A 12,462-nucleotide genomic window follows, 5' to 3' on the forward strand; every position below is an offset into this window, starting at 1 on the left:
CAGCTGGGATGGAGGAGGTGGCCTTGGCCCTGCTTTGAGGAAATCGAACAATCTTGGGAAACTTCTCAAATTCCTCTCCATCCATCCTCTTTTCTTTGAGTGTGAGCCTCTGTCGAGCGTTGTGCTGATCCCCACACCCTCTCTCACGCCATCTCCACCATTTCCCCACCTCCCCAGCACCTGAGCAGTGCCTTGGGCATGCAGAGCCTGTCCTGGACACAGCCCAGTGCTGTGGGTTCTCCCAGTTGGAGGGGTCAAACTGCCCTCCAGAGGTGTTAGCACTGAGCATCATCACTTTTCTGCTCTGTCCAGTCCTGAGGAAGTCCCAGCTGTGCCTAGTCAAGTGCTGCACTTCCAGAGATGTATGAAGGAACCAGAGAGAGACTGAAGGAGACACTGATAGATTTATTAGGGGCTTAGAAAACACAAACTAAGAGGGAGAGGTTGAATTTCTTGGTTTTGTTTACTCCAGAAAAGGGAAGGTCACAGGGTAACGGATAAGTAAAAAAAAGTTGCTGTCAAGAGGATAACAATCGGGTATTCCCCTGTGTCTCCCGATGAAAGACAAGAGGAAATGTGATAATTTTGCAATGAAGATTTGAGCTGTCTGCTCTGAAGGGCTTCTCAGCGCTCTGGCCACTGAGCTGGGCAGTGTGGGCAGAAGGAGAAGGCCAGTTCTGAGAGGCTTGGTCCAGCTTTATTTTGGTGTCTCAACTCCTTCTGGTTTGAGGGTGACAGTCGGTACCTTCTTGTGGGGTGGTGCCTCACTGTCTGGTTACCACCGCTCTACCAGCATCATGCTGTCTTGGCTCCCGAGGGCTGCTGGGCAGCCATTGGCACAGAAAGTTTGTGGGGACTGGATGAAAAACGTGTAAGTCTGGGTTAGATCTGCCAGGAAAATGAGTTCAGGGCTGGTAACAGAGGAGGAGGAACCGGATCCATCTGGGGAAGGTGCTGGGCTGGATATCTCAGGCTGATAGAGACCTCAGGTCACTGTAGCAGCAGTGCTGGTGGCTGGAGGCTCCTCAGCAGGGCAGAAGCACCTACCTGCTGGCCATGTGCAGAGTTTGGGGCTCCCCAGTTCAAGAGATATGTGGATAAACTGGACAGGGCCTGGGGAGAACCTGGAACACATGGTCAGTGAGAAGAAGTTGAGGCAGCCAATTTGTTTAGTCTACCCAGAAGGATGTTAATGTTGATTTAACATCACCCTACATCCACCTGAAGGGTAGAGAGAATGGATCGAAACTCTTCTCAGCCATAGCAGACAGCATGACAAAGGGCAACAGCCGCAAGATGTAGTTTGGGCTGTTCGGGCTGAACACCGGGAGAAGCATTTTTCACCAAGAAAGGTGGTGCAGCACTGGCACAAGGGGGGAGGCATCTCCATCCTCGGATGTTTTTCTAGGTCAGGTCAAAGTCACAGCTGCCTTCATTTAGTGCTGGTGATGGTCTTGCTGGCTAGATGACCTCCAGAGCTCTCCTAGGACATTTCTGTGATCTTGACCCTCAAGTTGAGCTCTTGAGGGGCTCCTGCAACGCTTCAGTGACTAGTTAAACTAGAGGATGCATTGTACTGGAGACCAGCCTCCACAACCACATTAAAAACATAGGTACCAAGGGCCTCAGCATATGATGAAAAGATGCTGTAGACCACCAGTGAATCTGCAAGGAACTGGCACGAACGGGGTGATTTGGAAGTGAAACCTGCACAAAAGCAGCTCCCAGCCTTGGAGATATTTTCCTGCAGAGCCAACTGTCTCTGCTAACCGGTCTGCTGCCTTTGCTGGAACTGGTGCCACCCACCCAACCTCCTTGCACTTTGCAAAGCCTTCTTGTAGCTGGGGAATACCCTTCCCTCCTGTTTTAATTCCTTCTCTTGACCCTGTGCAATTCTCAGCAGCCCCTAAAGGTTCTGTCTCGAGGTGTGTGACCCCTGGTACTACAAAGTGCTGCACAGAAACACTCAGTGCATTCAGTTCCTGCTCTGGATGTCTTTCCTTTTCCTGTCTTGCTGTAGGTTATCTCCTTTAGCCTTCCCGGGGCACAAAGGAGCAAGACTGAAGAAAGTCAACGGAGTTACGGCCCAGCTGGATTGACTCACGTTAACCTCCCTTATGCAATTTATGGCTGTTGACTAATGTATATCCTTAAGTGCTTTGTAAAATCTATTTTAAGCTATCTCCAGGGGAATATCTCCTCTGGGGAAAACCTGGCAAAGCAGAGCAGCAAGGGTGGATTTTGCTGATGCTGCACCTTCCTTTGCTTCCTTTTTTTTTTTTTTTTTTTGCAGTCCTCCTACCTGCCTGCCCCTTGCTCTCCATTAAACACTCCTCCTCCTACCTTGATGCTGACAACCTTTTCATATTTCCTGTTTTTTATCTCCCTCCCTGCTGCCAGCGGGAGCTAGCCTTGCCTCTTTTTAATCTTCTCTTGCAAGTCAGTCCCTTTCAACAGTGTTCTTGAATAGCACAGAGGAGGGGACGGGGAAAAAGTGGGTTTATTTCTCTTTATAGAAACTCCAGCCCAAATTAATGGAAATTACCACAGCAAAAGCATAATAACAGGCCTATAGCTGACCACAAAGCTAAGATACACTGCAACTGCCTTGGATGTTTACCCACAGGGAACTCTCCTCTGATGGAGGGGTAATGAGGAAAGGAAGAATTCAGGCTGTACCAGCTTGTGTATCGCCTGAGAAAAATCTCTGTATGATGTGAAAGGAGTTTTCCAAGTGGAAAATGGATGTGGAGTCCTGAGCCCAGCAGTGAGAACAGGCCAGGCTGGGAGTGAGCTGGTCAGGCCAGCCCGTGAGTTGCTTCTGCATCCATCACGAGCCCAGCAGACGTGGCCATCACTCCAGGCCAGGGATGGTGCAGCCTGCCTGCTGCCTGACATAACACCACCAATCCAAGGGAAGTAACCGAACTCGCTGTTTATTTCTGAGAGATGGTGTTCGTGAACAAATTTACAAGACAAATTGCTGTGTTAGGGTGTTTGGTTGTTTGTTGTTTGGTGGTTGTTTTTTTTTTTCTTTTTCCCCCCTCCTTTCCTATAAGCAACACCGCTGCTTTGGTAATCCTGAGGTTAAGAAACAGCTGATGCAATCTGGGGGGGCTTTCACAAAGGCCGCACAGTCATCCCCCTGAGAGTCTCCCTCTGATTTATAACAGAAGTCTAGTGCTGTGCTGTCTGCTCTGCAAAAACACAGCTACCCCCTGAACCTGTCCCACCACTGCCCAACAGCCCGGCCTGGCAAATCCAGCAGCACAGGATGAGCAAAGGGTCAGCAGGGATTCTGCAGAAGGATTGTGCTGGCAGACCAAAACACAGAGCCCAGGACTCCTTGGACCTCTGTGGTGGCCACCGACCAGGCCGTGCTGCTCGAGCATGGTCTGGTCCCCATCAGAAGCCAGCTGTCCTAACGGTAGGGAGGTGTAGCCTTTCTCACTTTATAAAGTCATTCTTCAACCTGATCCAGGGGTATTCCTGGCAAAGCACGTTGCAGCTCTCGACTTTTCACACCATACGGAACGAATTGTGTGGTCATTAGTTTGCTGTGGTTTGGAAAGTACCCCGGAGTGACGTGAGGTTGTGCCAAACGAGGCAGGAAACCGCCTGTGAGCCGAGAGCTTGTGCTTAGCCGGGAAAGAACCTTCTTCACCAGATGCAGCGAGAGTGCCACAAATTCGTGGGCTGCCAAGAGCTGGAGGGACCACTGTGAACATTGTGGCCTCCTCTTCCCTACTCCCATCCAAAGAACCTCGCTCCTATTCCTAGTCTGTTTTAGAAACAGATGCTATCTAGTCATGGCCTGAAAATTGAGAATAGTGCAAAACTCCGCCAGCTTTGGCTTTCCGATGCTCACGGTTAGCATATGCTACTCGTCCTTCCTTGAATAGTCCCCCTACATCTCTTCAGCATCCAATCTCACGTCTGTCTTCTAACACCTCCTTTTAAGCCAGAAGTCACTTCTGTGTGTAGTTACCTGTGAACAGGGTTGTAGACTCTCTTAATCACCTCCTCAATGAACAAAAGGCACTGCACAAAAATATGCAAAAAAACCCACCTAAAAAAAATAAAATTGGGTCTCTCAAAATGGTGAAAATATCTAAACCAGCCACTTAACCACCGGCCTTTCCACCTTCCAACACCTCAGATCTTACCGTAGGACTATTTGCCAGGGTGTGAGGAGTTAATGGATTTTCTTCACTCTTCTGCATATTTGAGCTGAACTTAGAAGTTTTGGTTTCTCTACTGAATTCCATTCTGGAGCCAAAAATTACAAGTTACCCAATGATCTGTGGTTGTACACTGATGGTAGGAGACCAACAACACAGTTTGTGCTTGAGTGGAATGGAGCCCCAAGATGGAAAGAATGCAGAAAATAGAGGCGGCTGCACCAAAATAACACCAGGCTTGACTTCCAGCCCATAATTACAGCTGCATCTGACAGTAGCCCCTTCAAGGAGCACAGCGAGGCTGTCTGGCTCTGTGGTCAAACGGCTTAGCCACGAGCTCTGCCCAGTCTGCAGGAGGGCTGGGTTCGACCTCTCTGTCTGGTCTGACATCCCTGAGAAAAGTTCTGCCTTTCTCAAACTGGAAAACGGGAAGAAACTTTAACACTCACATGCTTCAGTGAGCTCCTGTGACAAGTACTGGTAATGCATAAGTAAGAATTATTATTATTGTGGCTGCTGTGAAACGTGGCCGTGCTGCCAAAGCGCTACAAGTCTGTGGATACCGGAGTTTCTCTTCTGGGCTGGACCTGTGGTTCCTTTTGATGTCCTCCCCTCCCCACCATCCTCATCCCTGCCTCTTGCCACCAAAGCAGCACCTACAGAGCAGCTGGGTGAAGCATGAGCTGGTCCTTGCAGCAGCCCACAGCCTGGGACAAACATCCCATCAGTGTCAGCTGGAGCTGGATGAAGCCTTCAGGGAAGAGAGACCATCTAACACCACGACAGAAAAAGGAATAAGCACAACTGACATTTTGGGGGCAAGGACAGACCATCATTCATGGAGACGTATAGGTTCAGTACAGAACCATTTCTTATAAATGATTTATTTAAAAAAAAAAACCCACAAAAAACCAATAAACCCCCCCTTTTTTTGTGGTTATGTGGTTAATGCTCAGCACCAGCATCACTGAGACTGTCAGCAGGAACAAGTGTTTTAGAGGACATAAATCCAGAAGACTGCAGTGTCCAGTGGTTAATGTGTGTGGACTAATCCACGTGAAGGAGCAAGCTGCCCGCTGAGGTGGAGGAGGCAGGTGGAGAACAGCCTATGGACAGACTCCCGTGGCAGTTCAGACCTAGCACATCCCACCCAAAAGATTAAGAAGCAGCCCCACTGTCCATGGCTCCCAGCACCCATCCTTCACAGTTCCTGTGTGGGGTGATTCACACGGCTTCACCTACCCGGACAAAGATCACAATTCACATTTTTGGTGTCACACTTTGGACTCCGGGTTCTTTATGGAGTTTCCTGCCAGTTTCTCCTTCTCTGGGTCTGCCTTTGTCTCTGCTGCATTGCTGGCTTCCCTCTCCTGCCGTCTGAGAACCACATACACGGTCACAAAGCACAGGAAAGCGCCCACCTCAAAGAAAAACTGGAGACCGAGATACCTGTGGTGTGGAAACACAATAAATCAGGGTAGCGAGGGTGTTCTGACGTGCGCCAAGCACCAACACCCGATGTCCCCAGGCACCCAGCAGATGCTGAACATGGGGATGGGTTCCTTGGGCACATCCAGCAGTGGGCAAGCAACTGCTGCAAGCCTGAGTCCCAAGAAGGGTGACAGGAAGAGATGGAGGAGCTATCAAGAGGCACTTCTCTTTGGTGTTACATCAAGGGACAGTATCTCCCGGTAAGAAGGAGGCGTATCAAATCATGCCTTGGGGTTGAGGGCGAGTAGGATTTGCTACTGGTCAGTGAATCATTCAAGAACGATGAACTTGCAGTGGGGGTCAAAGACCACCTACAGCTCCCTTCCAGCCTCCCCGCCGCGCACAGGCTGGATTTGGTGTCTTCTGTGTGTCGAGCTGGGCCACTCTGTTGGAAGATGAAGCCCAGGGTGCAAGGCACCCTGCAGGGACCCTGCGCCACCTCACAGGCAGCTCTGGGGCTGGGGTCACCCCGACGGCTGCATTACTGCCACAGAGGTGTCAGGACAAGCTGCCTGTGGCTGTGCTGGTAAAATGAGTAATCCCAGCATCACGCGACAGCCCAAGTTGGAAGAGACCTCAGAAGATCATCTGGTCCAACCTTTTGTGGGAAAAGGAGCCTCGCTGGGATTATCTAGAACTTTGTCCACCTGCATCTTGTAAACCTCCAGTGATGAGGACTCTGCCACGTCCCTGGGGAGGTTGTTCTAGGGAATGATTGTTCTGTCAGGCAGGGAGTGCTTCTGGAAGCGGATCTCTGTGGTCTATAGCAGCAAGTTCACATGGTCCTTGGCAGGGGTTTGGCTTGTGCCAACGTCTTTCCAGACCATTCCTGGGCACTGCTGGGAGTTAGCATGGGCCAGGGGGGTGCAAGTGTGCTTACCACAGCATACACAGTAATTTATTCCACACCAGAGGTGGCCTGATGCCAAGTTCCCCCTGATTTCCCTCTGCACACGCCGCCCTTACGCTGACTGCTCACTCTTACCTTTGCCTGAAGAGGTTGTTGTCATAGTATCTGCAGGCTGCCTTCCTGTCACACTTCTTCTCCCAGAGGATGCAGGTCGTGTCGATGGCGCTGCCATACAGAACGGGCCCCGGCATCCACGCTGGAAACAGAGGGTCAGTTGGGACAGACCCGACCCTGCTACTTTCCCATGTGCTAAGTGGGTGGGAAGTGGCTCGGGATGGTCTTTTTTGCTGTGGTCCATGAAGCCGCTGGTCCTGCACAGCACGCCAAGGGCTGGCTGTGTGTTTGCACCGCACCAAGATGCAAGATGGTCCTTCTTTCTTATTGCTCTTTGATAAGGGACCATTGTGCAGCCCAGGAGTGATGCTAACCTCACAGGATCAGAGAGTGGTTTGGGTTGGCAGGGACCTTAAAGATCATCCAGTTCCACGGGCAGGGCCACCTTCCACCAGCCCAGGTTGCCCAAAGCCCCGTCCAACCTGGCCTTGAACCCTTCCAGGGAGGGGGCAGCCACAGCTTCTCTGGGCAGCCTGTGCCAGGGCCTCACCCCCCTCACAGGGAACAATTTCTGCCTCAGATCTCATCTAAACCTCCCCTCTGACAGTTTAACACCGTTACCCCTCGTCCTATCACTACATGCCCCTGTAAAAAGTCCTTCATGCACTGTGCATGTACACTCCTTCCACGGCTGCAGTGGCACATTCTGAGGGGCCTCGCGGTGAACATGAATTTTCACCATAGAAAAAAAAAACCCACCAGTGGGATCATAGGACACGGTTTGCAGCCGCCCTGATGTGCTGGAGGCAGACATGGCAGTATCTGCACACAGCCAAGGGCTGCCCTCTTGGACCCAGACTTTACTCCTGCCCTCTTTCATTTAGCCATGTAGATGTGCCCCCATGGAGACGCCTCATCCCCTCCCCACTGCGTGCAGCCCCCCCAGACCCTGCAAGGCAGCATTTTTCCCTGGCTTAGGACAGGCTTTAGTCAGTCTGAAACTCTGAATTAACAACACTTCTGCAGCCCTGGGGCTGCTCGGGGATGAAATCCCCAAGAGATGCCATGAATTTCCAGGACGGCATTTCAACACGTTTTAATTTACCTAAAACTCTCAGCAGCATGAACTGTATCCCAACTGCAAACGATTTGTCTTCAGGCTGGATGCTCCTGAAAAACAAAATGGAAAGTGTGCCCTCTGGCATTTCCGCAAAGATGGATGCTTCCCTCTCTGGCATCCTTATGGCACCTCACCCAACAAGCCATCCTTCAACCCAGCCGCCAAGGACCCCAGGCAGTTCCCATTTACGTCAGCAAAAATGATGAAGTTTCAGTCATTAGGACTAGCACAGCCTTTCCTTGGCCTGAAAAACCTCCCAAACGCCCTAAGAGACAGGGAGGAGCTCAGCTAAGGTCGGGGTTGCTTTTTTGGCTTTTAATTTAAAGAATCTCTACAAGTAAAACACAAACAGAAACTAATACAGCGGCTCTCTCTGCCGAACACAAGCAATACAGGGGATGCTTTTTGTAACTGAAAGAGAAAAGTGATTTACCCATTGAGGAAGTGGCTTGTTTTGAGGTGGGATGCCCCAGTATATATTTTTCTGGTACCTGTTTTCTGACATAAATATTTTAGGCTCTGGTTCCTGCTGGGGTCACACACAGGAGAGGACTGGGTGGCAGAGGACCTCGAGGTCAGAGCATCTCAGGGCACTCAGCCTCCCTTTTCCTCTCTGACTGCCTAGTGCACACAGAGCTCACTCATGGCATAAAAGGTGATTTAATAATGCCTGGGAGTCAAGGTAAAACCAAGTTTTAACCACAGATTTTCCCTAAAAAGAGACTGTTTGGAGTGCTTCGACCACAGAAATATGCTTGGAAATATTATTTATAGACTAACACAGAGATTTTCCCCATGATTTTTTCCTCTTCCCAGCACAGGCTCAGCGTCTCCTGCCTGGGCCAGGCTCCAGCCCCACCAGCCTTGAGCTCATGTTGAGGCTGGTTCCAAGGGGGTGGGAAACTAGAGTCCTAATTGCTTCTCTGCACTGGGAAGGGAGGATGTATTCAAGGCAAGATCCATCATAAAGAAGGAAAGTAATTAACTAACACGGAGCTGCATTAAAAAGTGCCATAGTACTGCCATGCTAAATTAATGCCGAGTTAATGGTGCATCTCGTTACTGAGGTATCAGCCGTGGGTGGGGAGAAGGAACAGGACGGCTGCTGGGTCTGAAGGCTGTGCCGAGAGCAGGAATGGGGCGTGCTTGAGGGCGATGTGGGGTTCCTGTGAGCCCCACAACCGCATGAACGGGTGGAGGTGCCGCGGGGGCCCAGCATGGTGGGACACCCACTCACCCACTGCTTGCTTGAGCTTGTTGGTTGCCTGCAAGAGCAATTGGCCATGCAGCACTGGTGGCTCCACGATAAAGCCTCCAGCAGCCTGGAACCTCCACTTGCTGCTTAACTTTTCAGGGATCAGCAGCAACAGCCAGAGAGACCTTGGAAGAGCCTTTGTCATCTTAGGGAAGCGGGAGCTCTGCTAGTGCAAGTCCTGAAGGTCTCTCCCGCTTCAATATTTGAGCCTGGAGATGCTCAATGTTTCTGTCCTGCTCAGCCATGCCAGGTCTTTGCTAGCAAAGTACAGCCTGCTCCTGAGACAGGCACAGCCTAGAAGTTGGACAACCACATGCACTGCCAGATGACAGGAGCAGGGAAGCCCCGTTCCCCATTCCCTGCTCCAAGACATGCAAATACCACATAAGGTATTTGCAAGGCACGAGGTGCAATATAGAGCTGATTTAACCCTCCAGTCCCTCAGCTGGAGAAAACCTTCCTCCTCAATCCAAGGACCCCTTGGTTTTCCAAATGCCACCTCTGGATGCCTTTTCTGGCTGCACCTAGACCACGGCCAACCCAGCTCGCTCACCTGAGGATGAGCATGAAGGACGGTGTGTGGGACGTGCTGGCGAGGATCCCTGCCAGGCAGGACAGGACCACAAAGGGCAGGAAGAAGTGGGAGCAGCTGGTGCCACAGGTCCCGGGCTTGGCAGATCCCACGAGCCCGTTCTTGGAGATGCAGCTGCAGTCGGTGTAGTTCTGCAAAGAGGAGAGAAAAATCCAGAGGCATCTGCTCAAGACTATGGAGATACCAGGAATAGCTGCCAGCTGCCACAGGGAGGAAGGGTGTTTGGGTTTCGTCTGTAAATAATTAGCAGTAATTAGCACTCAACACTTTGGGGAGCAGGGGTGGGGGGAAAGAAACACACACAACGAAACTGGCTGGGGATAACAGACTGAGTGGATGAGGAAACACATATTCCCATCCCTGCTTGCAGCTTGCTGCTGTCCCCAAAAGGAGGTCCCAGTCCCACCAGGTCCCACGGGAACTGATAGGATGTCACACGGCTGAGCATGCACAGCTGATGGGGAACTGGGACCACCGTGGTACCTTGGTTCATCTCCGGTGCTACCGTGGTTCATCTCTCTGCGCTTCCAGAGGCACCTGGAAGATCTCCCAACCCAGACACATCCCTGCCTTGTTGGTGTGACCCCCAGCAAGGCCTCCCAGCAGCAACCCTTCTACACTTGTGCTTCCAGACCCATGTTTCACGCCTGTTGTACAACAAAGATGCTTACACACAGGTTGACTCCAGTGTCATCATTTGCCAGCTGAATGCTTTGGCATCCTGCATAAATCTGGAATTTTGGCTTGGAAAAGTCTCACCCACAGCTGAGAAAACATTCAAGCCTGATGTGAGTTTACTCTCCTGCGTCATATCTTTTGGGGGAAATCTCCAGGGGAGCAGCCTGGGCTCCCTCACTTGTACCTGCTATGTCGGCTTGTCTCCTGCCCTTCATCCAGGAGCTACGTGTAGAGCAGAGCTGGCAATCAAAACCAGAGCCCAGGCTCAGGGGAGTATTAAATCAGAAAACACTTGCTAGGGGAAAATGTAAAACCTCACCTTTGAGAGAGGGTCATAAATAACTGGCACAGCGGTAGCAAAGGAAAGATGCCGCAGGGCGAGGGATATGAATTTTTTTTTTTTTCTTTTTCTCCAGATTTGAGTCACAGTTCTCTTTTTTTAAAAAAATAAAAAACAAGAAACCTCATTTTTTTGGAAGAGATTTTAAATATTAAATAAAATGAGCATGATCTTACTGTTGCCGGAGGGGGACAGATTGACAACGGGATGGCAGTTTGCAGAAAGGTGATCGCAGAGGCAGGAGCTGCCCGGAGTCTCCCAAATCCCCATTCCCACATCACTGCCTGGGGAAGTGGCCCAGGCGATGCCCATAAAAGAGACCCACAGGGAACTGCTCCTGCCTGAGAGCACAGGGAAAGATTTGGGCTGAAAGGCGACACAATCCCTCCTCCCACCTCTAGGAAAGAGGATTTAATGTTCTAAATTAAAACTGGGGTTTATCTTCTTCAGCCATCTGAAACAAACTAAACCAAACTCCTCCTCTGGGCTCCTTCTGCAGTCACGAAGGGAGAGGTGGGTCTCCAGAGGACCCACCACAGATAAGTGCCTATGATAGCTGAGATGAATTTAGGCCAAAGCAGTTAACAACAATGACATTAGATAAATTAAAACTCGCTCAATCTGCATGACCTCCACCTTTCACAGAAAATCAGAGTCAGGAAGTTGAGGGGACTTGAATAAATCCAAATGGAGACAGAGGGCTGGAGGTGCACAGGATGGAGGCACCGGGCAGGGCTCTGCCCCTTTCATTCAAAACCTTGGAAGATTTTAGCGCAGGCAGCATGACCCCAGCTGCAAAAACCTCCTGGACAAGCCACGAAGCCGCCGGTGGCCCGTCCCTGTGAGATGCATCATCCAGGCAGCAGTGGCACGAGGCTGACGCAGCACCAGGCCTGGGGAAAACCACCCAGCAAAGCGAGGAGAGGAGAATAAGGGTGAGCAGCCCTGAAACAGGGGCTGTGGCTTCTGGGCAGGGGTGGGCACTTGGCCAGACCTGGGTTTTTCGGGGCTGTGCGTCAAACATCCCCAAGAGTAGCATTTAGCAATTATTTTCTTAAGAAAGGAGGTTGCTCACATCAAGCTCTGCCTGATGTTGTTTTATTTCTACTTTTTTTTTTTTTTTTTCCCCAGCTGGGATCTCCTGATACCTCAAATTTTGGGGTGTGTGCTGACCAGCTCAGATCTGACCCAGCTGGGAGCAGAGGGATGTCCCTTCTCCCACCCACGGCCATGCACAATGACATCAGACCAGGGCTTAGAAACCCCGGAGCCCCGTGTCCACCTCACTTCAACAGGTCACACTGGACCCGAACAAATAGCAAAGCACTGAGAGGTTGTCACTGCAAGCTCCTGCTCTTGGGCAGAGTTTGAAGGCTTCTGCTGTTGCCCGTGAAATCTGGGGACATCAGGCAATGCAAAGAGCAAATCACTTCCAGTGTTCAAGAGTGTTAAGCCAAGCTTGCACTGTGCAAACCTCCTCTGGAAGGGCTGCAGCAAAGCTGAGCACAAAATTGTAGGTATTTCTGCACACTGGGAGGTTTTCTAGAAACCCAGGTGTTTGGGAGATGGAAAGCAGTAGGCAACAGGTCCCTGAACTGACAAAGATCTGCTGAAAATAGAGAGAAAAGTGTAATATAGCAGAGAAAGCAGCAGCTAGAGGAATGCCATAAAATGCAATAATCTCATTTTTCCTGCAACAGGTAATACCCAAAACTGGAGAGGGACTGAGGTTGTTCTGTGGACACCTGAGCTCAGCTCGTAGTCCAGAGTGATAAAGGAGCAGAGCTCAGCATCTGTAGCCACATCCCTGCGTGCCACGAACCCCCCATCCCAGGGAGATG

General features: G+C 50.8%; 1 protein-coding gene across 2 annotated transcripts in view; it reads right to left on the reverse strand.

The window, feature by feature from the left end:
* Nucleotides 1-500: 500 nt before the first annotated feature.
* Nucleotides 501-12,462, reverse strand: part of SLCO2B1 (solute carrier organic anion transporter family member 2B1) — a 66,470-nt gene continuing 54,508 nt past the window's right edge. The window contains exons 12-16 of one of the 2 annotated variants that reach the window (XM_074919359.1): nucleotides 9,565-9,734; nucleotides 7,742-7,806; nucleotides 6,658-6,778; nucleotides 5,424-5,630; nucleotides 501-1,124 (exon numbers count right to left, since the gene is read on the reverse strand). In XM_074919359.1, coding sequence (XP_074775460.1) covers nucleotides 5,456-5,630; nucleotides 6,658-6,778; nucleotides 7,742-7,806; nucleotides 9,565-9,734 — 531 coding nt within the window. In that variant the 3' untranslated portion in view covers nucleotides 501-1,124; nucleotides 5,424-5,455. Of the gene's footprint in view, nucleotides 1,125-5,040; nucleotides 5,631-6,657; nucleotides 6,779-7,741; nucleotides 7,807-9,564; nucleotides 9,735-12,462 lie in introns of those variants that run through there. The other variant, XM_074919351.1, reaches the window with a different exon arrangement.

Source organism: Athene noctua, chromosome 1 (assembly GCF_965140245.1).
Source record: "Athene noctua chromosome 1, bAthNoc1.hap1.1, whole genome shotgun sequence".
NCBI lineage: Eukaryota > Metazoa > Chordata > Aves > Strigiformes > Strigidae > Athene > Athene noctua.